This window comes from Antechinus flavipes, chromosome 2 (assembly GCF_016432865.1).
Source record: "Antechinus flavipes isolate AdamAnt ecotype Samford, QLD, Australia chromosome 2, AdamAnt_v2, whole genome shotgun sequence".
NCBI lineage: Eukaryota > Metazoa > Chordata > Mammalia > Dasyuromorphia > Dasyuridae > Antechinus > Antechinus flavipes.
Window position 1 is genome coordinate 502,338,813 of NC_067399.1, and position 25,575 is coordinate 502,364,387.

Here is a 25,575-nt window from a genome sequence, read left to right on the forward strand (position 1 = left end):
ATCATATGACCAGTAACATTTGAATCCAGATCCTCAGCCTCCTAATGCAGTTCTTTTTCCTCTGCACCACCAACTCTATTTAAGAGTTTGCAGAATGAAATCCTAGGCTTTAAAGATGGAAAAGAAGTTATAGGTCATTTAATGCAACTCTTTTATTTTTCAGATCAAGAAATTTAGGGTTGAAGAAACTGTAAAGTGGAAAGGGGATTTTAATTATTCTGCTTATTCCTCACTAATTGAAAGTTAGAGGGAAAGATTAAAGATCAACATGGGAGGGGAAGAGTCCTTATAATTAGGACTGCCTTGAGAGAAATGAATTCCCTTTCACAGAAGGTCTTCAAATAGAAGCTGAATGACAGGGTGTTGGACTACTGTAGTAGGGTTTTCAGTTTGGTATTAGGTTGAATAGACAACCTAATGTAAGGTATTGCAGTGTAAGATGTGTTTCCCATCCTGAAATTTGAGATTCTATGATTTCACCTAGGTCAGAAATGAGGCAATTCCTTCCAGCTAGTGCTGTCACTTGCCTGGATCCCAGCTAATCACGTAGAGATCGTTTATGGTAAGTTTAAAAAACGTAAAAAAAGGCAAACCCAAAAGGTCACTGTATTGGGCTGTTAGGTCTCGCCTGTTGCACGAGCCTCGTCTGAGTCATTCAGGACACTTTTCCAGGTGCTGAATCACTATGAGAAATACCAGGAGAACTGGTCCTGAGCCCTGGCCCTGCTCTCCCAAGGGGGACCTCTCAGCTAGACTGTCGGGGAGCTAGCAGTCACTTAGGACCAGCCTGGAACACCATATTTTCATGCCCCACTCCAGACCTGGCCACAAGCTCTCTCTTGGCTTCCTGGCTCCCTTTTCCCCGCTTTCACTCGGGTGTGAGGTTAGGATAAGATCTCCCAGTCAGCCTCTCTGGGGAGCTACAGCTCCAGCCCGGCTGGTCTGCCTGGGAGGGCAATCAGGAGGTGAAATTTGAGGACAGGCAGTTTGGACATGGGCCATAATGAGAATGGATGGTAACTGGTGGCAGGAGGGGCTTCCGTCTTCTTCCCAAACAACAATTGAGTTTCTAAGCGATTCGCTTTGGCAGGGCACTGATCTTAACAGATGCCTGTAGGTATCTTGAGAGAGATTGGTTTTGATGGAAGCCAGAATGGATATTAATGTTTATTTGCTGTGGGTAGCGCTATTCACATGATAACTGCTTTTTCTGAGGGTTTTTTCTCTCTCATGCCCAAGCTTTAGATCCCAGCCCCTGAGTGAAGATTGGTGTCCTAGCAGAGTTCCTTATTGACTGCCCTGGTAACCTTCCCTTACTAACTCAGTTGAAATTACCTGCCTCCCAGCCCAAATCCTGAATGACTTCCCCTGAGACTAGGCCCAAGTCCAATAGAGGGGGGAAGATCCATCGCTTCTGCTGATGTCTCAGTCTTTTATTAAGATTGTCCTAACCCTTAACTCTGATTTCTGGGCTACGATGGCAGCTTTCTCCTCTGTGTCTCACTCCTATGAACCTCTGAAGACAGAGATGTGCCATAATTCAGTTCCTCTGTGCACTCGGAGAACAAAAAGCTTTCAGCCTCCAGACGGGCAGTGAGTGCGTTCAAGATCTCTCCTTTGGAGCCCGGAGACATGATTGGTGACTTTTTCTCTTTTAATTCTTCTGAGAAGCAGAGATTCTGTATCACTCGCTCTAACACCTGCCCTCCATCAAACACTACTTCTCCCTCTCTGACCCTTCTTCTCCACTGATGACATAGGGATGATCTCTTCCTTTCAGTTTTCACTAAGCCTTCACCATCCCTCCCCCAATCACTCTCTTATTCCCCTGGCTAACCCTCTTCCTTCTTCTTTTTGGTCACTTATTTTATTTGAAGCCAAACTTCTCCCTAGATATCTCTTGGCTTGGAAATCAATACTTTAAAAATAGTCAGCATTAACTTCCTCTGTGAGGAAAGATGTGCTGGGGTTGGTGGCTCTGTGCATCCATCATGGATGTCTTTTTTTAGGCATCAGAGACTGCCCTTTGCCCAACATATCCCAGCCCTCACAGCATGATCAGGCAAATGGACCTAATTAATTGACTTAAATTTGGACCCATATTCGACCAGAAGTTGGAAGACTTGAGAAAGTCAGGCTTGAGCTGCCACTCCTGCTGCCATTGCTGCTGTGATCCCTGGCTATGGCCAATTCATATTCCTTCTTATCCCTCACCCTTCAGGAATGGGGGTTTCTGAGGTTTAGGAGCCAATCAGCTCTGGAGGTTGTTGGTACAAGGTGGTTAAAGACATGGTTTTCCAACCACAATCTATCAATGAATCTCAAAGTCTTATCCAACTGATATCCAGGCTGTTTGTCGCCATCTCCTACCCCTTTCCATGGCGTACTGCGTATCCTAACTGGAAGGGGAGAACTGTGTCAATGGACATGGCACGTTTGCATGTACTAGAGAGAGTAAAATGAAATTTTTTATTTCAAAGTAATATAATTCTAATAATTATTATTTAAATTGCATTTGCAGATTTGTGAGAAAATATAGTAAAATTATAAATGAAAATATAGCAAAATTATTTTAAAATTCAGGTTTCACTTGATATAATTGATATGCCTGGAACTTGTAGTCCTGCTCTATAGCCCTTATCAGCAACTAACCTCTTGATCATAACATCCATATACAATCCATTAGTGATTGGTACATTTACCATCCTCTTGATCTTCTCTCTCCCTCCACCTTCCCCCTTACTCCCTCAAGCCTTGAGGAAATCAGAAGTAACCTCTCATCAGAAAAACACAGGGTTCATATAGTCAAGAATGCTCACAAGAATTTTAAGGGCAAAGAGAGTAAACTTTTTTTGTGTGGTTGTGACCCTACTTAATACAGTTTACTCAATGGGACTAACTTTGAGCCAACTTAGAATCTGGTTGGCAATAAAGTAGAAGAGAACATAAAATTTGGAGTTAAAAATCCTAGCTCTACAATCAAGCTAGCTATACAATAAAGGGCAAGTTACTGTCTTTCTCTGGATCTTAGTTTCTCCATTTATACAATGAAGGAATTAGACACAGTAATAACCAAGGTCACTCTAAATTCCTACTATCCTGCAAATTCCTCCTTTCTCCCTTTGAAAAACTATGGCCAGATCTCTGTTTCTTGTAGACTGTGGATAGGTTTAGATTAGTAGAAAAAAAGGGCACACATCAATAGAAGGGTTCCAGGCTCCAAACTATGGAAATGTCTCCTAGACAGGAGAAAAAAGAAGATAGAGGCAGAAGACATCTGAGTTATATGAGATGAAGAGGAAGAGAAAAGAAAGCATTCAGCAAATGGTTCCAATTTTTTCCGGTAAAATATGAGATAAAGTTCTCAACAGAAAGGGTGATGAAAGGGGGAGCTGTGGGAAGCTTGACAAGGTTTGGAGGAGCAACTACAAAGAGTAGAATAGTGAGGTAATTAAGAAGGAATAAAAGAATTGCCTAACAGCAATGAGGGCCCAGTTGAGGTTATATAACATAAATTTATTATAAATTTGAAATTATAGTAAAATTATAAAAAATTATAAATTAAAATATAGTAAAATAATTTTTAAATTCAGGTTTCAATTGATATAATTGATGTGCTCTGTCCTTTCATTTGTAGTACTGCTTCACTGCCCTTATCAGCAATTAACCTCTTGATCATAACACGTTTACCCCTGTCTCACATGATGAGATTGCCTTTATCCATGCCATGGCCAATCCCTCTGGACCTGCACAAGGATCTCATACCATTCTGTCTTCTCCAGCAACCCCATTCTCAATCCTATTCTCTCATTAACCTTTGGTCTTTCTCTGTTTATTGGTTGCTTCCTTACTGCCTACAAACATACCTATTTCTTCCCCATCCTCAAAATACCTTGGCCTGACCCATCCATCCCTTCTGGCTATCCTCTCATATCTTTCCTCTTTGACAAAACTGCCTACATCTTTCATCTCATTCTTTTCTTAACTCTCTACAGTCTGGCTTCTGATCTAATCAGTCAACCAAATCATCTTTTTCCAATTACTTTTGATCTTTTAATTGCCAAATCAACAGTCTTTTCTCAAGCTTTCATCCTCCTTAACATCTCCGCAACCTTTGACACTGTCGATCACTCCCTATTCTTTTTTTCTTCTTTCTAGGTTTTCACGGCACTCTTGTACCTAGTTTTCCTCTTAAGCATGTGACTGTTCTTGTTGTCTCCTTTTCTATTGCCCCTATCCCCCCTAACTATGGTGTCCCATAGGGTTTGCTCTCAGACCATCTTTTCCCCCCTCTACACTATTTCATCTGGTGACCTCATCAGCTCATTGAATCATCAGATGATTCAATTAACATCTCTATATTGATTCTCAAATCTACTTATCTAGCTCTAACTTCTTTGCTGACCTCCAGTCTCACATCTCCAACAGACTATTGAATATATCAAACTTGGATATCCTGTAAACATTTTAAGTTCAACATGTCTAAAATAGAATACATTTTATTCCTTCTCCCCAAGCCCCACACCTACAAGCCTCCTCCTCTTCCTGGTTTCTCTATATACCTGAGGATACTTCTCTGGTCACTTCGTCTCATAACTTAGGTGTCATCCTTGTTCTCCCATATCCTATGTCTCATTAGTAGCCAAGTCCTGTTGATTCCATCTTTGTAGCATCTCCTACATTTCTCCCCTCTCTCCCCTGACACTGCCATCATCTTGGGGCAGCTCCTCTTCACCTTATGTCTAGACTATTGAAATAACCTGTTAGTTGGTCTACCTCCCACAAATCCTTTCCCATGTCAGTCCATCCTCCACTTGGCTGTCTTTTTGTTTTGTTTTTATGTATTATTTTATTTTATTTTTCTTCACTTGGTTGTCAAAGTGATCTAAGTGCTGAATCTGACCAGATCTCTTTGTCTCTGTTTCTCTTCTCTGTCTGTCTCCCTCTATGTAGTGTCTCTGTTTCTCTCTCTCTCTCTCTCTCTCTCTCTCTCTCTCTCTCTCTCTCTCTCTCACACACACACACACACACACACACTCACAAACACACACTTCAATGGCACCCAATCCCCTCCAGGATGAAATAGAAAATCCTTTGTTTAAACTCCACAGCTCTTCATAACCTGTCCCTCTCCACCTTTACAGTCTTTCTTTACCTTCTGCTGTTTGTTGAATTGAGTTCTTTGCTACCCCAGGGGTCTTTTCCATTAAGAGGTACAACAAGGTATAGGAACCAGGAAAAGAAAATAAGCAAAAAGCACAAGTAGTGTTAGAGCTCCCAAGAGTCACCAAACTAGTCAATGCTGCGGAAGTTCCCAGATGGTGCAGACATCCAGGTACACTGAGATCCAGAATGGAACACTGGCTTCCTTGCTGTTCAGAGAACACCACACTCCACTGCCTGACTCAAGGCACTTTCCTATGCCAAAAATGCTCCCCCTTCTCAGCTTCTACACCCCGCTTTCCTACCTTCCTTTGAGTCCCATCTAAAATCCCACCTTCCCAGGTCAACTAGGTAGCGCCACAGAGAGCTTAGCTGGGAGTCAGGAAGACACCAGCTGTGTGACCTTGGACAAGTCACTCAACCCTGTTTTTTAAAAAAAAGCTTTTACAAGAATTCTTTCCTAGTCACTTTTTAACTCTATTCTTTTCCCTCTCTTGATTTCCTTCAGTTTTTCCTAGGTTTATCTCCCATTAGAGCTATGTGTCTCCTATTAGATTGAACTCTTAAAATGAAACTGTCTTTAGCCCTTAGTACAGTGTCTGGCACATGATAGACACTTAATCAATCTTTATGTATTTACTGATTGACACTCCGATACTCTTTTTATTATCCCCCTTTCCTCTATTCAGCATTTGGAAAACAAACAAGTTCAGACTGATCTCAGCTAACACAACAGTCACCCACTTGAGGCATGTAATTTGTGGTGCCAAAGGAGTAACAAAGGGCATGGATCCCCATCTCAGACACAAGAGTGATACTTGTTTTTACTACCTCAGGGAGGATGGAGTGGTCAAAGAAGGCTGTAGGCTAGCATGTCATGAATTTATCTGCAAGCCTTCCTTAGTCATATGTCAGACGCATCACGGACCACAGGGAACCAGAGAGTGGTTTTGTCTGGAAGAGTTTGCCTCTGGGGCAGGGGGACTCACCGTCCATCCCCCTCCATCAGTACTCATGTCGCAGTAGACCTGGAAGCCTGAGGGGTAATGAGTGGGGAAAACAGAATAAATCCCATCTTCCTGCTGACCACTGGCATAGATGTCCAGACAATCTCTTGGGCGGGAGCCTGGAAGAAGAGATGGAGCCAGAAGCATTAGGATGGAGAGAAAAATAACTGGGCAAGTTATGAAGTTTTATGACATAGCTTCCTGCCTAGTTTGTTCCATTTGCTAGAAAGCAACTAAATTAAATGTCTGGGCCTTCTTTTGTCTGTGTCAGTATTTCTGTCTGGGGGATTGTGTGTGTGTGTGTGTGTGTGTGTGTGTGTGTGTGAAAGACCAAGAAGGCAAGGTTGAGTAATCTTGTGTGTGGAACTAAGAGTGAATCGTTTTGAGAGGCAAGGAAGATTAGTTCCCCTGGAAAACAGTTCTCAGCCCTTTGTCCTTATTACAGGGCTATGCAGCTGCTGCTACATCTGGGAAACGAGAGCTGATTTGTCCTCTGGGACAGCCAGTCTGTAAACATTTTTAGTCGTTTTTCAATTGTATCTGACTCTTCATGACCCTATTTTGGATTTTCTTAGCAAAGATCCTGGAATGGTTTGCCATTTCCTTCTCTGGCTCATTTTACAAATAAAGAAACTGAGGCAAACAGAGTTAAGTGATATGTTCAGTATCACACGGCTAGTAAGTGTCTGAGGCCAGATTTCAATTCAGGAAGATGAGCACTATTCTATAGTAAGCTTTTATTAAGTGCCTACTGTGTGCCAGACACTGTTCTAAACACCGGACATACAAAGGAAGGCAAAAAAAAAAAAGACGTTCCATGCCTTTGATTTGCGTATAGTCTAGTGGATGGAGATGGGATGAGAAAAAGAGAAAGGAACAGGCTCACTCACCATTGGAACAGCCCCTCGGTCTGGCCCCCCTGGAAGGGACTTTCTGTAGGTCAGCCTTGATTCGAGGACGCGGCGCCCCGCGGTCTTTCTGCAGAGTGTCCAGGACGTCACTGACGGAGCTCACCAAGTGGGCCATGTTGCTCTGGCTCTCGGACAGGAGCTGTAGCACGGGGCGGAAGGAAAGGAAGGGCAGCTATTCAGCTTGGGAAGGGGGCGGCCAGGGAGCGCCCACCCAATCTCTTAGGCAGGGCGGTCTGGTGGAAAGGGTGCGGGTGGAGGATCTGGGCTTAACGCTGCCTCTGCCTCTGGGATCTCGGTTCTCTCACAAGTCTCCATAGGATTTAATCCCTTCCCAACTCACAATCGATGATCTCATGATTCCCTCTCTAACTTTGTCCTTTTCTTTTATACTTAGCCTGAGATCTAAGATTCTTCCTTTGTAGATGGCAAAATTGAGGAAAGCCCAGAGGGATCCAAGATCCCACAAGTAAATAAGTAGAATTAGAAACTTATATATCCCGACCCAGAATTTGGTGCTATTTTCACCAATATCGGTCTACCTTGCTTTGTGCTACTAGGATACATGTTGTGTCCCTCTATAAGAAAAGGCAAAGGAAATGGCAGGCAGTTCCAGTGTCTTTGCCAAAAAAACCCCAAAGGGGGTCACAAAGAGATGAACACGATGGGACAACAGCAACATCAGATTTTAAGTTTGTGGAGGGCAGGTATTATTTCTTTCCCCCATCTTTATATCAAAGTATAAGACAGAAAAGTGATTAATAAATGTTCAATTGCAGATGAGCCAATGGCTTTCTTCATCCTTCCTAGACTTTGCTGTCCTATTCTACCCCAATTAATCACCCAATAAGCATTTATTAAATAGTACCTACTCTTCGCCAGAGGGCAAAAGTGAAAGTCGGTCCTCAAGGAACTTACATTCTATGAGGAAAATCAACATATTAATGCATTCCCTATGGCAAGGAGTCCCTTTACTAAAGACCCTCCCTACAAGAAAGCAGAAAAATCCCTAGACTGAGTTAACTGCTTAGGATTATAGATCTGGTATTAGAAAGTCTCTGAAATCTCTGAGATCATCCAGGGGACCTCAACCTACGGCCCGCCAGCCAGATATGGCAGCTAAGGACGTTTATCCCCCTCACCCAGGGCTATGAAGTTTCTTTATTTAAAGGCCCACAAAACAAAGTTTTTGTTTTTACTATAGTCCGGCCCTCCAACAGTCTGAGGGACAGTGAACTGGCCTCCTATTTAAATAGTTTGCAGACCCCTGAAGCCCAACCTCCTCCTTCGATAGATGAGAAAAGTATAGGTCTGGAAGGGTTAAGTGGCTTACCTAAAGTCACAAAGTTTTTAAACCTAGCTCCTTTGACTCCAGAGTCAGAACTTTCTCCCTTCACCACACTGGCTTTTTATTATAAATGTGTAGTTAAATTCAAGGGAGGGGCCGAGGGGTGAAGTATCAGTCTGTGGTTATAACAGAGCGAGAGCCATGTCAAGCCCTCCACTGGATTTTGGAGTCTCAGGATTTTAATATTGCCCTCTGAACTTCTCAGAATGCTTTTATCTTTACTAACTCATTGAAATCTCACAATATAGCCAGGAAGCAAGGAGGATTTGTCACTAACTGTGGACTTTGGACAGGTCCCTTCTTTCTAGGGCAAGCATAATTATGCCCATGTTACAGATAGGGTAACTGAGACCTAAACAGAAGAAAAGACTTGCCTAAATTTCCATAGAAAATTAATAGCAGGGCTAAAATATGAATAAAGGTCCTTTTACTTTCCTTCTGGGATTATTTCCATTATTCCATGTGGAGTGTAATAACTAACAGATGTGGCAGTTTGTAAATCTCGAGGGAACATAATATTTATGTAGCCATGGGCAAGTCACTTAACTTGTCAGAACACCAGACAACCCTCTAAGAATAAGTTGCCTGATCAGTATAAATGGAGGGAATTTCCAACCCTGGAGTTTGTCCAGCCAATAAAATCACAGATTTGAATAAGAAAATAATTTTATAGTTCTGTAATAAGTGATCCATTATTATTGTTATAAATGATGCCCACCCTACCACTTTACCTCTATGGCCGTAGCCAATTCACTCAACTTTTCTGGACCTGACCTTCTTCATCTGTGAAATGGAATGATGGGGACAGACTTAGATGATTTCTAAAATATCTGGCCATCCATGATCCTATGATGATTTTAATTGTTCCTAGAAAGAGAAAACCTTTTCTTTCCATGGCATTTCTTCAAATGTCTTTGCCCCTGTCTTTAACTCATACTGTAGGACCCTGGGTGAATCCTTTTGTTCCATTAAGCCTCAGTTTCCTCCCCTGTAAAGTGAGGGAAAGGATTTTCACTAGCTGGTCTCTAAGTTCCCTTTCCAGACGTAGGTCTGTGATTCTATGACCAACAGGAGCAATGAGCAAACTTAAAGGATCTAGGTTTTGTCTTCTATTCTTCTAGGCAGAGGAGGGTATAACACACTCAGCAGAACCAAGACTAAAGAGACTCAGCCCTCAATTCTGAATGTGGAAGAAGAAATCACAATGAAACCTCAATCTGCTGGAGAGTTCAAGAGGAGCTTGCCACAGCTTTAGACTTGGTGTCCGTCATCTGGAAGATAATAGCTTACTTGAGAAAGGGAAGTAGAAATGCACTTGGGCTTGAAAATTTTTTTTTAAATGTTTCTCTAGTTTGTCCAAAGGCAATAAGGCTACAATTCTTTCAGTTCCCCTGCTGATTTAACCTTAGTGAAGGAGGTTATTCAGCACTGTGCTCAGCATTTAGGGGACACATAGAACCATGTGGAAAGAGGGAGGAGGAAGTGGAGGAAGACAGCCGAATTCCTCATTGTGTTTCATTGCTGTGTCTCTGACTGTCCTCATCTAAAGACACCAGTGGAGAGGGCTGCAGAGGGAGAGGGCAGGAGTTCAGGCAGGCAGAGTTGGGAAGAGCTTAGAAAGTTGGCCAGCTGTTTTTGCAAATAGCTGGGGGACCGTGGGCAAGGAGACAGGATGTTGGCTGAAAACCAACTTGCTTGGGTTAACATCTACACAGTTATCTGTATGGCTGTTAATGAGGCTTTTGTTATGAAGAACATCAGGTGTGTTTTGCCTTAAAATTTACAAAGCTTCCTACAATGACTATCTAAACTCAAAAAAAAAAAAAAAAACCTATGAGATAAATGCTCTCAGGTCATTGCAGATAGCAGATGAGGAAACTCAGGCACATAAAAACTAAGTGACTTGTCCCTACTTGTACAGTAAGTGTCTGAGGTAGGATCTGAATTCAGAACTTTCTGAGTGCTGCCCTTGGACTCAAATCACTAAGCACTTATTAAGCACTTACTCTGTGCCAGCTGTGTGCTGAGTATTGAGTATACAGAGAAAAGCAAAAACAGTCATCCTTAAGGAGCTTACATTCTGATGGGGGAATGAGGTGGGACCAAATGTACTAACTAAGTAGACATAAACAGGATACATACAGAATAGGTGGAAGGGATTTCACTGGCAGGTAGGGGGACTGTGAAAGAGCCTCCTGCAGAAGGTAGGTTTCAATCAAGGGGAATTAGGAAGACTGGAAACATGGGAAGGAAGCAAGTTTTAAAAGTCAAGCAGAAAATGTTATATTTGAACCAAGAGGTACAAGAGAGCCACTGGCATTACTGAGTGCTAGGGAGAGGGAGTGACGTGGCCAGACCTATACTTTAGAACAGTCTTTTTGGTGACTTTGGGGGAGGGTGGATTGAGATGGGGAGCAGCAGGAAGATGAGTTAGAAGGTTGTTGCAATAATCCAGGTAAGACGTAATGAGGACGTGGACTGGACTGGCTATTCTGGGAGTAAAGAGAAGAAATCTAGTGTGAGAAGTATAGTGAAGGTAGAAATGACACGATTTGGCAACAGGAGGGAGTGAAAAGATACTAGCTGCGTGACCTTAAACAAGTCACTTAACTTCAGTTAAGTACCCAGTCTCCAATGCTGCAGATAACTTTTCAAGACTCAAATTGCAGAGAAGATGGTAGCCCTGTGTTGGGAGAAGTTTCTCACCTGAAATTCCCTGCTAGTTGCTACTGATCATACACGTTGGCCAAGAAATATGCAAACACAAATACCTGCAGTATTCTGACCAAGATTGCTTTGGGGTTTAAATGAAATGGGTTTGTTAGATGATCAGCAAATCTAAAAGCACTTCATAAAAGTCAGTGATGATTAACATTGCTAATTTAAATCAAACCCTGGACCCTAATATATGCAATTAACACATGCTTGTGACATTCACACCGTTTCTCTAATGAGCAGTAATAGTTTAATAGTTGGGAGGGGCTTCCAAACAAAGCTAGGGAGTGTATACAATTTTGTTATTGATTCGTTTTCTCAGTCCTGTCTGATGACTCTTTGTGACTTCATTTGAGGTTTTCTTGGATACTGGAGTGGTTTGCCCCTTCCTTCTCCAGCTCATTTCACAGATGAGGAAACTGAGGCAAACAGGGTTAAGTGACTTGCCCAGGGTCACACGGTTACTAAGGGTCTGAGACTGGATTTGAACTCAGTAAGCTCTGGACTCCAAGCATTCTATGCTCTCTGGCGCCACCTAGCTGTCTTGAAGGAGTCCACAGACTTCATCAAACTGCCAAAGGCAGCTCATGACACAAAATTAAGAACTCCTGGACTAGATGGACTCCTAACTCTTAAATACTTTGATTTGCGCAATCCCATAACCCCTTGTCTCCACTTCCATCCCACTGTACAAACCATAGAGCCTTCAGCTGGGAACTCTTACTTGCCTCTGGATGCCCACCCTTGCCATGATCTCCTCCCTCCCACTTTGGGCTTTCTTTTTTGGTTCCTCCTTCCTCCCGCACCCCTCCCCGGCCACATCTTAACCTCTCAGGCCGGCTTCCCCTTCTTTACTCCGTTAGAGCCATTGTCCTAATGCACAAATGGCGGAAGGCTATGGGAACTCCGGAGAGACATCCCTTTAAGTTCTTATGTATATTAAGATGAGGGTCTTTTGGAGGTGGTCCTAATCTGAACTTCCCATCATAACAGTTTGTACAATTCAGATAAAATGATAAAGATATCATTAAAGTCTCCCATGCATTGAAACTTTTGAAGCCCATGTCAGTGAGGTGGCAGTAAGCTGGAAAGCTGAGTGTCCACCTGCCCGTGGCGTTCTGGCGGTCCGGGGAAAGTCTCACTGAGGGTGGTGAGGCTCAGAACTAGAAGGCTGCCATTAAGTAATGAGTTTTTTTCAATCACAGAGACCCACAATGGCCATCTAATAGGGTAGAAGAGGGGCTGTGGTCTTCACGAAGGGAAGAAGCATCCATACTGATAAAGTACTGAAAATAAGTACTTAAAAATATAGGACAGATTAGGTTAGTGTAAAATCTTGTATCAAATTAAAAAAACATGTCTATAATGTAGCTTGATGGTGCAGTGGTTAGGGTGCTGGCCCTGGAATCAGGAAGTCCTGAATTCAAATACAGTCTCAGTCAACTTACTAGATATGTGACCATAGACAATTTACTTAACTGTGAGGATCAAATAAGAGAATATTTGGGATGCATTTAACAGTGTTTAGAGCTTAACAAGTACTTATTCCCTTCCTCCCACCTTCCCTTTTCTTCAAATGAATAATGTCACAAAATAATGTTATCTCTTTAAGATGTTGCCAACACCCAAACTAGCAAGATCTCAGTTTAAACTAACAAATTACTACAGTTGACACAAATAGTGTAAACATGACTCTAATTAGTTTGAGAATCAATTATGCCATTTTAGCTAAAAATAGTGATACGCTGTCAGGGGCTTTTAAGCACGAGCTGACAGTACAAGTGTGTCCCCTTTAAGGAAGTCCATGAAAGAAAATTCAAACTTGCAAACCTGAAAACACCGGGGAGTGATTACTTGTATTATAAAAGGATTCAGAACATTAGAAGTCACTGCCAACTGACAGTCCACCAGAAATAAAGATAAAGCTTCTTTGAGATCAGAATATGAGTCAGTGGGGAAAATAGGATCTGATTTACCAAACAAATATGAGTTTTCTGAAGAACATAATTGATGTATAAGGCGAGGCCCACCTGTATTCACAAAGAAGGGAACCAGCTTAGATTCACTGACTGGGGCCGGCGAATGGACCATGCCCATGCTTTGGTTACTTGGTTATTATGCACAGTTCTGTCCATATGACCTGTTCAAAGTTCAAGGGAGCTGGTAATAGGTGGGGAGATTCCCGCTAAGAATCTTGGGGCATTTTCAGAGACTGGGTCTCCATCACCCTTATCAGCCACTCCAGGCGGGGGGATAATGAGCATCATTTCTCCAAGTGCAGCTTTTTTACAGAAAGGAAAACAAGCTCATCCTCCACAAATTGTTGGGTAATGAGACATCGTAGTATATCATGGCTGTCTCTGCCCACGGGATGGAGGGGCAAGAAAATGGACAGAACAGGAGCATGATGAGGGCAAGGGCCTTACGACCCTGCGAGTCACAGAATCCAGTCACCCAAGAGACAGTCTCCTACAATGGAAAGTACACAGGACTGGGGATCCGAAGCCCTGGATTTAGGGACTTCCTACTTGAAGCAGTGAGGTGGATCTTGAGTTAGGAAGACCTGCGTTAAAATCCAGCTTCAGACACTTATTAGCAATGTAACCTATCTGCCTCAGTTTCCTCAACTGTAGTATGGGGATAATAATAGTGCCTAAATCCCGGGATCATTCTGAGGATCAAATGAGATAATATTGGGAAAGCCGCACAGTGTCTGGCACACAATAGGCGCCTAATAAATGCTTCCTTCCAGGGCAGCTAGGGGGCGCAGGGGATAGAGCGCCAGCCCTGGAGTCAGAAGGACTTGAGTTCAAATGTAACCTCGGACACTGAACACTTCCTGGCTGTGGGACCCTGGGCAAGTCACTTAACCCCAACTGCCTCAATAAAAAAAGAAGAAGAAAGCTTCCTCCCTCCCTTCCTTTCCATTCATAAAACAGAAGAATTTTACACCTAGCGGGGATGTTGGCAGTCCGGCCCCTTTGTTTTTCAGAGGGGAGAACCAGGGGCGGACTCGGCCAGGGTCACCGAGCGGCCGCGCCGTTTCCGCCTGCCCTGGAAGAGGCTGAGCGCAGGGAGGCTTCCCCTCCTACCTGAATGAGTCGGCCCTGTTCGTTCTGCAGGGCGCTCAGCCCCTGGCCCAGGGTGCCGTGGCCCCTCCTGAGGCCCTCGCAGTCCTCCTGGAGCTCGGCGGCCTGCGCCAGAAGCTTGGGCACCTCGTCAGCCAGCGTGGCCAGCAGGGCCTGCTCCCGACCGCCGGCAGCCCTGAGCTCCGAGTCGCGGTCCGTGAGCGCCCGCAGCACCGAGGCCTGGGCACCCTCGAGGCGGGCAAAGTTGTCGGCGTGGTCGGGGCAGCGCGGGTCGATGAAGATGTTGATGCGGGAGCTGTCGGCCTTCTCGATGGTGACCAGCGCGCTGTTGTCTTCGTCGGGGCTGGTGCTGATGACCGGCGGCGGCTCGGTTCCCGGCGTGTGGTAATGGTTCATGAAGAGGATGGCCCCCGTGACCGTCACAGCCAGCAGGACGGCGACAGAGAGCAGCACGGTGCACAGCACGTACCCGCAGCTCATGCGCTGTGGGAGAGACACGGACGGGGGAGGGGCAGAGAGCAAGAGAGCGTTAGACAGGGCCCCCTCCGCGCCCGGGAGCCCACCCAGAAGTTCCGCCGGTTCCCGCTTCCGGTCAGGCTCCTTGCAAAGCCCTCCAGCAAGGAGAGCGGCTTAGACCGTATTTGCCCGGAAGAGAAAGGAGGCCACCGGGAGTAAGCGCTTCCTCCTGCCCCTGAGAAGCGGCGCTGCCTTTGAGCGCCTTCCCGTGGAGCTTCGGCAAACACGGGAGAAGAATTGGGGGCAGGGACAGACCCCCGGATCAGAAGGGCTCCTTAGGCTTTGTGGGACCCGGGCAAGCCCCTTCTCGTATGTGCCCCTCGGGGTTCTCATCTCGGAAACGAGGAGGTCCGATCTGCTCACCCTGAGGGGCTCCTCCAGCCTTTAACTCTGTGACCCGGTGAAATGCTTTTAAATCACATAAAACCAACCTGATTAGTGGCAACTGTGGGCAGGGGCTCGGAGGAGGGAGAGTTGGTTGTGTCTGAGGAGTCTCAGAGGCTTCCTGGAGGAGAAGGACTGGAGGCCTGTCCTGGAGAAGGGCTAGCATCCCAACAGGTGTGAAGGAAAAGAAGGGCCCTCCCAGGTGCGGAGCGGAAGCCGCGTGGCTCTGAGAGAGGTGGGACTACAGACACCCAAGAGTTCCCACAAACGCGCTATAACGGCCTTCACTGAATTAGTAAACACTGCGGGAAACCCAAAGCGGATGGGAAGCTTCAGATGTCTGGTTTGGGGGTCGATCTCTTAAAGACTTTTCAAGGACTTTTATTCCCTAAATTGATTAATCAGACTCCAGAGATTAGGGAATAGAAATACAACTACACCAGTCACCTCCAATTTCTAATCTGAGTTTTGTTCTGATTCTGGGAAATAAAGCTACTCGCCTGGAAAATTGCTCAATCCAGAATTGTGGACAGAATGGCCTACGGAAGTTAGGGTCTCTGGCAAGGAGAAGCTAAAGATTTCAACAAATGTATAAATGTAAGGCGAGAAGAACCTATGTTTTAATGCACTAATGATGAATAGGCCAGAGAAGTTCTAAACATTGGAAGAATGTGTCATGTGTTGCTTTTCTCCTCAATGGAGGGAAGGGTCTGGAGGGAAGGAGACAATTTTCAACTCAAAATTTTTTTTAAATGTTAAAATTTTTAAAATAAAAAAAATAAGTTTAAAAAACCTAACTTCTGTTTCAGGAGCTATACCCATGAGATTCATTTATTCCTCTTCTGTTTCAGTCCTTCTTCCTCCCTCTGAAAGAATGGAATTTTGCCTGATATACACCAGTTTTTTCAAACACAAGTAGAAATAGAAGCCACAAATACATACATATATTGATTTAATTTTAAAATGTAATATTATTTATATCTATTGTATTTTTATTTTTCTAAATATTTCCCAATTATATTTTAATATGGTTCAGGCTGCCCTACAGGTATAGCAGCCTACAGGCTATGTATTTGACACCTCTGTCATTCATATGCAGTGTGTATATATATATATGTATATTTATATTTGTATGCACACATATTTACATATATGTACACACATACACACACATAGATATATGTATTATGATAAACTATTCCACTGTCTTTGCCAAGAAAACCCCAAATGGGATCATGAAGAGCTGGGCATGACTAAAAAACAACTGAAATAGTGGAATAAGCTCTGGGCTTGATGTTGGGAAATATAAATTTAAATCCTGGCTCCAACATTTACTAGTTCACTGATCTTTCCTAAGCCTCGGTTTCCTCATATATAAAATGAAAACAACACTAAATAATAACAATACGTTCTATCTAACTCACAAAGTTATTGAGAAACCATTTTATAAACCCTAATATATACTGTTGTCTCAGTTTTTATCTATAAAGCAGATATAGAAGAATTTAACAATTAGAAATTATCTAAGAGAGCTTCTAGTCCTAATCCCTTATAGGTGAGTAAACTGAGACCCAAGAAATAGTTAAGTGGAGGCAGTGGATACACTGGGCCCTGGGTTAAATTCCTCTTTCTGAGTTCAAATTTGACCTCAGAATCTTACTGGCTGTGTGATTCTGGGTGAGTCACTTAATTATGTTTGTCTCAGTTTCCTCATCTATAAAATGAACTGAAGAAGGAAATGGCAAACCATTCCAGTATCCTTGTCAAATGGGGTCAAAAAAGAGTTGAATACAGCTAAAATGGCTGAATAATAAAACTGTGAGTCGTTCCCACAAAGTGGCCCAGCATGTCTATCAAACATTGTTCTAAAGTTAGTGAGTTCCATATTCTAAGCCAGGGTGTCTCCTTTGAATTCAAATCTTGGCTCTGACAGTGTATGACCTTGAACAAACTATTTGGTATCCATGAGTTTTTGCGATTATTTTTGGAGGAAAAACCCATTTTGTAACCCTTAAAACACTCCATAAATGTATCTTCCACATAGTAAGTACTTAATAAATGTTAGACTATAATATGAATTCCTTCACAAAAGCAGAGGAAACTGTATACCAGTCTGGTTTTGGTGCAAAAGTGTCAAAGCCACTAGGTAGAGTCTAGCTTCCCTGGAGAGCCTAAAAGATAGTTTCAAGTGCATTCTCTCTTTCTCTCTCTGTCTCTCTCTGTCTCTCTCTCTCTCTCTGTCTTTCCATCCCTCTTTTGCATGTTCTCTCAGTCCCTCTCTCCCTGTCTCTCTCCCTATCCCCCTCCCTCTCCTTCCCTCCTTTCCCTTCCCCCGCTCCCCCCTTCCTCTCTCTTCCCTCCCTCCCTCTCTTCCCTCCAAATTGTGAACTCCAAAGTACCTTTTCCATCTGCCTTCTTTCATCCCTCTTTCCCTCCCCCTTTCCTTTCCATTTCCATAAAGCTGACATAGTCAAGGGCTCCAGAGGTTAACATTCCCAATCAAATCATCCAGAAGGCTAGGAAGACAAGTCACCTAATAGTTTGTGGAAGAAAAGAACCCAGAGAGACAGGACTATAAGAGAGCCATCATCCTGGCAAAAGAAACATCCCTTTCACCACTTGGCTCTATGTCTGCTGATACAGCTTAGGGCAAGGACCTGGCAATATGGAAAAGGCATAGTCAGATTTATGGATTGTTTCTCTGGAGATCTCAATACCTGACATGACCAGAACCTAGCAAGCCAGAGTTTTTGACTCACAGAATAGGGTAAAAGTTTTTAGAGTGAGAAATAGTCTTGGAGATTATTTACTCTCATCTCCATTTTACAGATGGTGAAACTGAGGTCAAGATAAAAGAAGTCCCATTCTCCAGGTCACAATTTAATTCAATTCAACATTTATTAGTGCCTACTATACTCAAGGTTATATTATATGCTGGTTACAAAGGCAAAAAAGGAAAATGATCTCTGCCCTCAAGATGTTTACATTCTACTTGGGAGATAAAACATTGACACAAATAAGTAAATAATTTCATGATATAATTTCAGTGAACACTAGCAATTGGGGTGGATGGGATGGGAGCCTATTTAGGACATTTGACTCTAAATTCTTTCCATTATTATGCCATTGGGCCTCTCTCTGAGTAATATGAATTAAAACTATTTAATAAGTACCTATGAGAGGCAGCCCAATATAGTGAAAGGGCCAGGGTATCTGTAGTTAGGGAAACCCTATAAAATGAGTGTACTCCATAGGGTTGTGATGAGGCTTGAATGAGATGGAAACTTTAAATGTCGGTTATTACTACATGATTAGCATTGTGCTCAGTGCTATGGGGGATGGAAAGAAGCACAAGACAATGTGCCTGGTGCTAGGAAGCTTAGGGTTTTATCGAGGAGGAGAAGCACAGTAAAGGATGGCACAGAATTAAGTATCCACAGTGAGGTTACAGGAGGGATTTTCTGGCTGTAAGCTCCAGACTCAGACACCAGATACCAAGTTGGAAGGTTTTACAATGGCCTTGCCACCAACCTAGCCCTCTCTTCCAACCTCTTCTGGGTTCCATGGTGTGGAAGAGAGGCCAGGGCTGCTTCGGGCAATGTATTCACATCTGATTGTGGAAATGAGTCACCCTCCCCATCCCGCCCCTCTGCACACACCAAACAAGTTAACCAGCTCCCATAGTGCCAATCATTTGCCGAGGAATCTGCCCTGTCCTTTCCTGCAACCTCATCTAGATGCCCGGCAGCCTAGGCAGGTGCTGTCCATGGTCCTTCCTTCCTCCTCCCATTCCATGGAAGGCAGGGTTCCCTGACCACGATCAGAGCAACGCTCTCCAAAACCCCCAGGGAGCCCGAGGCTGGGAGACCCCCGTTTGTTCAGAGACAAAGAACAACTTGGATCTGAGAGCCGGATCCCCAGTGCTTGTGTCAGCGAAGCCTCCCTGTCCGCCTCCCTGCCTTTTGGCCCTTTCCCCTCAGCACAGGGTTGGAGAGCCCCCTCTGACTTGCCACCCTTTATGTTCTGTAGTCCGAGAGCCCTGCCTCCTCACTCCTGATACCTGGCCCCTTGATAAAGAAAGAGGCAAATAAGGGGGTTCTGCAGAAATAGGTAGGAGTGGGATGATGGGAATTAAGCAGGCAGGAGGGGGTAGTGCTGGGGACTAGAGATGAAAGAGGCTACTCAGCTTATAGAAGAATTAGTCTTCAGGGACCACCTTAAAGATAAAGTGCCATTCACTTTTATAGGCTGCCTTTTACGTGCGTTGCAAAGAAATCTGTCCAAGATAATAAGAGGGGCTTTTGCCAGAGAGCTACCTTTCCTGAGTTTGCTTTGGGCTTATAGTATATTAATTGAGGCCTTTGCCAATCCTTGCTGAGCTGAGCACACAGGCTGGGGGCGTTCTAAGCAGAGCAGCCCTTTGCAAATCTGGGCTCCCTGAGTCGGCGAGGGGGTGGGCTTATGGAGAAGCAGGAATTTCAAACAAAGTGTTAAGAGGCAGTATGGTACAGGGGAAAGAACACTGGGGTGGGAAACAAAAAATCAAGGCCTTAATCCTGGCTTTGTTACCTGCTTGGAATCAGACTCAGTTATCTCATCTGTAAAATGAGGCATTTGAATACCGAGGTTCCCTTTTAGCTTTGGCATTCTACCCTTTTATAAAAGGGTTTCTGATGGGGAGTTTTCTGGAACTCTGACATGTGTGAAGGAGAGATGTTTTAGAGTGAGGAATATTTCTGTGGCACTCTGCAGCACAACCTGGAATACCCCTCTGTTACAAGGCCTGCCTCACTGGAGATGTCTCAGGAAGAAGGAACAATGCCCGAGTTCCCAGGTTTGAGTTTGTCAACGAGACTGGAGCTACTGGTTAAGGAGAACTACCCTATACTGTATCTTTTGGGGTCAGTGCCCCCCCATTAGGCAACAGCCTGATCCCAGCTAGAAGTCCCCTTCTATCACTGAGTGCTTCCAAGACATCGAGGAAGACTATGGGCAGCATCTTGGGAATTCAGTAACATCTACTGTTGTTCAAATGTTTCCAGAGTCACAGAGACTTTGGCAACCAACTAGGGGACCTTCTTATATTGGATCTGCAGAGGGGAAGGAGAAATAGAGGAGGAGAAGGAGAGTTCTGTGGTATCCCTGTGTCCCCTTCTTACTGGCTGACTGAGCTGTCAATCAGCATCATACTCTGTCCAATTAAATCTGGCATTGGCTGGACTGATGATGATTGACGGCTCAGTCAGCTGGTGACCCTGGTAGAAGGAAAGAACGGTGTTTTCTCCTGACATTTGAATGTGCCCCATAAACATTTCTGAAGTCCCATTAGTACAAAATTCTTGCATTTTATCTGGTGACTAAGGTGGCTGGGGGAGGGGGAGGACACAATGAGGCTGGGCTACCTCGGGTGGGGAGCACACAACAGGGGTACCTAAGCCTCCTAGGTGCTTAAACCTATGCAGAAGGACACTTTAAGGTGCAGCCCGAACTGTCCACAAGTGGGGAGAGCAGGGAAGAAAGGGAGGGTTTGGGCTCAGAGTCAAAAAGTCTGGGATGGTGAAGGCCTTGTTTAACCCTCATCCCCTTAAAAATGGGTAACCAGCCTGAAAGTGCGCACATCAATGGGACTTTGCACAGGCCTCTTTTGTGCTTTATCTTCCTCTGGAAGCCTCCCCAGGCCTAGCCCAGGGCTGGGCCCACAAGAGGTACTAAGTCGCTATTTGTTGATTGTTAGTGAAGATGGACGTGGTTCCAGATCCTAGGAGGAGAAAATCAAAGCTTGGGCTAGTTTGGGGTCAAGGGGAAACAAGAGTGTGTGCTCCTGTTAGAGATCCACAGAGGATAGGCCCCGAGAACCTGCTGGGGGACAGTAAAGAGCTGCCAGGACCTCGAGGACTCAGGGGCCTTGAGGGGTTGGGTAACCCTCTCCATAACCCCTCTAAACAGTGAAATCCAGGCTCACGTCTATCCTGTTCCTTTTTTAGCCATGTCTGGGAGCTGAGCCCATCTATTCCCAAGGCTAGCCTAAGAGCTGGGCCAGCGGCCTCCTTTCTTCCCTGGTGCTCCCTTCTCATCGCCCCTGCAAAGGATCTGACTCTTGTCCTGATTGACAGATTACATCCCTTGAATGAAAGGCTCATGAGGAGAAAACCTGTCTCCCTGTTCAGGGATGGAGCTCAAGTGACGGCAGACAAATTGTGTCACCAAACAGAGAAGGAAAAGAGGAAAGAACAGGGGGTTTGAGCCCACACTAACTTTTCCTCAAAATGCTGGAGCCAAAGGAGAGAACAACTGTGCCTTCTGACAGAAAATTTGTCTTGGCTTGGGAAGAACCAAAAGGCAGAGCAAGGATGGACCTGTGGGAAGTGCCCTCGAGACCAGCCAGGGTGGATTCTCATGGACTCCAAGGAGAGGACAGGGATAGAGGAAGGGAGATAGGCTGTGAAGACTTCTCCCCTAAGACTTCTGGCCTGAACATACTTTCCATCCTGGAAGTTGCCCCTCTTGGGGCTGTAAACAGTTCCAAGCTCATGAATTGTTCCTGAAGTCAAGCAAATGGCTCAGCTGTATCACTGTAAGACCTCACAACAGAAGAGAGTATGAGGGACCCATTTTCCCTGTCCCCTGTGACACCAGCCACATAAAGGATAAAACTATGGATCATCCCTTAAGTAAGAAAAATTGATCCTTGCCCCATTATTAAAAACCAAAAGGATGATTCCTCCTGTCATATCATCCCCTTCTCTCCCCAGCCGTCTATTGTCATTGTCACCACTATCACCACCATCACCATCATTACTGTCATCTTAGCTATTCTAAATAGCACTTAAAGATTTACAAAGCACTTTACAGATATAAACCCATTTGATTCCCACAAGTGTGTGAGGTAGGTATAATTATCACCCCCATTTTACAGATGAAGAAACTGAGGCTCAGAAAGATCAAGTGACTTACCCAGAGACACACAGCTAGTAAGTGTCTGAGGCAGGATTTTAACCCAGTGCTTCTTGACTCCAGGTCCAACGTTCTATCCACTACACCACACTGTCTCTGTTAATGGAGAAAGTCATTTGGAATACCACATTTGGGCTCAGAAAGAAAACTGACCACCTAACATGTGTTAACTTAACGTGTTAACCCTCCTGGGTGACATGTCTATGACAAGCTGTGGGATCTTGTGTTAAATCTTTTCCCTTCTCTGGACTTCAATATCCCCTATCAGAAAAATGAAAGGTCTTGATTTAGTAATATTTAGAATTCTATGTTCAAAGCTTAAAACAGAGCTGAATGAATTAATAAATGAATATTCTAAGGTCTCTTCCAACTCTAACATTCTATGATTCAACTTCCGTCAGCAACCAACACAGTGTTAGGGATATGGGTTGTATTTCAATAAAGACAGGGTGAATTAAGTCAAAACTCCCCTAATAATAGAACAAAGAGAAACAGATTCATATTGGAGCATAAGAGATTTAGTCATGACCTCAGAAATGACTCATGAATGACAAATGGAGAGAGGTAGCATGATACCAAAGGAAGTTCTGAATTCTCTAGGCCTGGGGGTTCAAACAACATGGCCTGTAGCTTGCCTGTGATCCACCACACTTCCATCTGTGGCCAAAACCAGATTAAAAAGTAATTAGGAAACATTTAACAAAAGAAATAAAGATATAGCAAATTATAGATAATATTATATTTTAAAACTAAGTTAAAATGCTGCCTGAAGGGATCGTTATATACAGTCTAGTAGTCCCTGCTTCTTTTTGAGTTTCACCTTGCTGCTCTAGAGCAGTCAGTGACTAGAGCACAGGACTCGGAATCAAGAAGACTCATTCTTATGGGTTCAAATCCCACCTCAGACACTCACTAGCTGTGTCACCCTGGACAAGTCACTTAGCCATATTTGTTTCAGCTTCCTCATCTGTAAAATGAGCAGGAGAAGGAAATGGCAAAGTAGTCTATTATTTTTGCCAAGAAAATTCCAAATGAGGTCATGAAGAATTGGACATGACTGAAATGACTGAACAGGAAAGGGGGTAGGGAATTCTTCCACAAAGGATAGATAAAAGAGGATCTTGTCCTGAAATTGGGGGTGGACAGAAGGTCAGTCAGAGGACTAGGCTTACAAGAGCTACTTTTCTTGCTAGGGCCCTTCTTTCCTCCCATTCTTTCCTTCTCCCTGAGAAATAGGTAGAAAACAGAAATCCTTTCATATTTTAGATGGAGAAGCTGACATATCAGTTAAACAACTGGTCCAAGGTCACATAGTAAATGAGTAACAGAGTGGAGAACAGAGCCCAGGTCCCCTGCCACCCACACTAGTGTTCCAGCCATTAGAGCCCAACATGCTTATTGGCAGTGGAAGGAGACTGGGGAGTACCTTGAAAACCACATGACTTGAGTCTATTGTGCTTTCCTTATAAATTACATAACTTAGCTTGCTGACCCAAACCAGAGAGGCTCTTTTTTTTTTTTTTTTGAAGATTCATCGTTACTTTCCCTCATGTTTCTACAAAAGCTGATTAGTGGGAGACAAGATATGTGAAAGTGTTTTATAAATTTTAAAATTCTCTATATAATGTGGGCACTTGCTATTATTAATAAAGTAACATGGGTTGGAGGCATCAAGGTAGAGTAGAGAACACTGGATTGGCAGTCAGAAGGAAGGAAAGAAACACTGAGCTAAGCACCTTATAAATATTATCTCATTTGATCTTCTCATCAATCCTAGGAGGTTCTAGTTTTGTCTCCATTTTACAATTGAGGAAACCAAGGTATTCCAAGACTGTGATTTGCCCAGGATCACACAGCTAGTAAATATCTAAAACTGAATTTGAACTGAGGTTTTCCTGACTCCAGGCTCGGCACTCTTATTGTATTACCCAGCTGTCTCTGCTGAGGTCAGAAGACTTAGATTGTCATCTTGGATTTGCCACTTACAAATTATGTGCAGTCTTAAGCAAATCACTTTATTCCTTCAGGCCTTGATTTCTCCATCTGCAAAATGAGAATGTTGAGACAGAGACAGAGAAAAGAAAAAAATGATAAAACCAAAAGAAGAAAGAAAAGAGGCGAGAATAACAGAGAGAGATGAGGAGACAAAGAGAGACAGAAGAGACAAAAAGAGACAATGATAAGTTGACAGAGAGAGAGAAAGAGGGATAGAGGGAGAGAGACTGAAAGGAGAGAGAGACAGAGACAAACAGAGACAGAGAGACAAAGGGAAACAGAGAAGGGGAGGGAGAAAGGAGGGAGAGACAGACAGAGACAGAGAGACAGAATAACAGAGAGAGACAGAGATAGAAGAGAGTGAGGAGAGAGAAAGAACGCATTTGCTAAATATTTAATCATATGCCTATGCTGATGATGTCTAAGGTCACTTGTACCTTTAACACTCTGCTCTATATTCTAACATATTCTAGGACCCTCCTATCTTTAATATTTCGTGGCAAGGAAATGTAAATAGGAAGTTAATGAAGTCAATGCCCACTGGTGTTAAAGCTGGAATATTTGAGAGCTTTACAATAGCCCAGGAATAAATATGAGAGGGGGGGAGACAGAGAGAGAGAGAGAGAGAGAGAGAGAGAGAGAGAGAGAGAGAGAGAGAGAGAGAGAATGAGAATGAATAGCTACTAGATTTCCTACCTACAAAACCCATTTTGGCTAAATCAGGGTTCCTAGAATCCTAACATCTAAGGATGGTAGCATTAGAAGCTCAGAGGCCATCAAGTCTAACTTATATTTAATCAGGAATCCTCACTGCAAGACTCCCAGTGAATGGTTATCAGCCAGTCTCTATTTGAAGCTTTTTAGAAATGGGGAAGTGGGCCATCTTCATTTCTAAACAGCTCTAATTTCCCCCCTACCTTTAAACTAAATTTGTCTCTCAGAATCTTCCAGAATTGCCCCTGTCTCATGACAAGGTTTCCTGTCCTGTGAGGAGGAGACCTTGACCCTTCCAGTTATGCGCCTTCTTTAGCAGGGTTCCTACAATCCATTAACACTCCACTTGGAATCCTTCACCAGCTGTTTGCATATTCCTGCCCCTTCACCAAGTCCCAGTGATATTGAAGCTTCAACTTCCCATTTTTAACCCCTGTTTCCCATTCTACCATTCCCAGTCACCTCAACCTTATACTTTGAAGGTTCCACTCCACATGTACCTACTCCTTCCTGGCACTCTTGCTCTATGATTAACAAACTTCCTTCCTGGATTACTGCCACCACCTCCCACCTCTTGTTGAATATCACTAGGATAGGGTTAAAAAGATGGGCAAACAACTGATTGAAGATGTGCAGGTTGAGGAATTATTGGATTCCTGCTGAAGAAGGCAGATGATTAGAAGGTTCAAGGTCTCCTTCCCAATCCTCATCTTCAAGGTCAGTATTGGGGAGCTGCTGTTTTCCTACTTACATGCTGTTGAGCAGATCTGGAGGAAGTCACA

At 43.9% G+C, this 25,575-nt stretch overlaps 1 protein-coding gene across 1 annotated transcript in view; it reads right to left on the minus strand.

The window, feature by feature from the left end:
- FIBCD1 (fibrinogen C domain containing 1) overlaps positions 1 to 25,575 on the minus strand; it is a 54,666-nt gene that overhangs the window by 22,392 nt on the left and 6,699 nt on the right. The window contains exons 2-4 of the mRNA XM_051980224.1: positions 14,234 to 14,713; positions 7,061 to 7,220; positions 6,153 to 6,289 (exon numbers count right to left, since the gene is read on the minus strand). Coding sequence (XP_051836184.1) covers positions 6,153 to 6,289; positions 7,061 to 7,220; positions 14,234 to 14,713 — 777 coding nt within the window. The remainder of the gene's footprint in view (positions 1 to 6,152; positions 6,290 to 7,060; positions 7,221 to 14,233; positions 14,714 to 25,575) is intronic.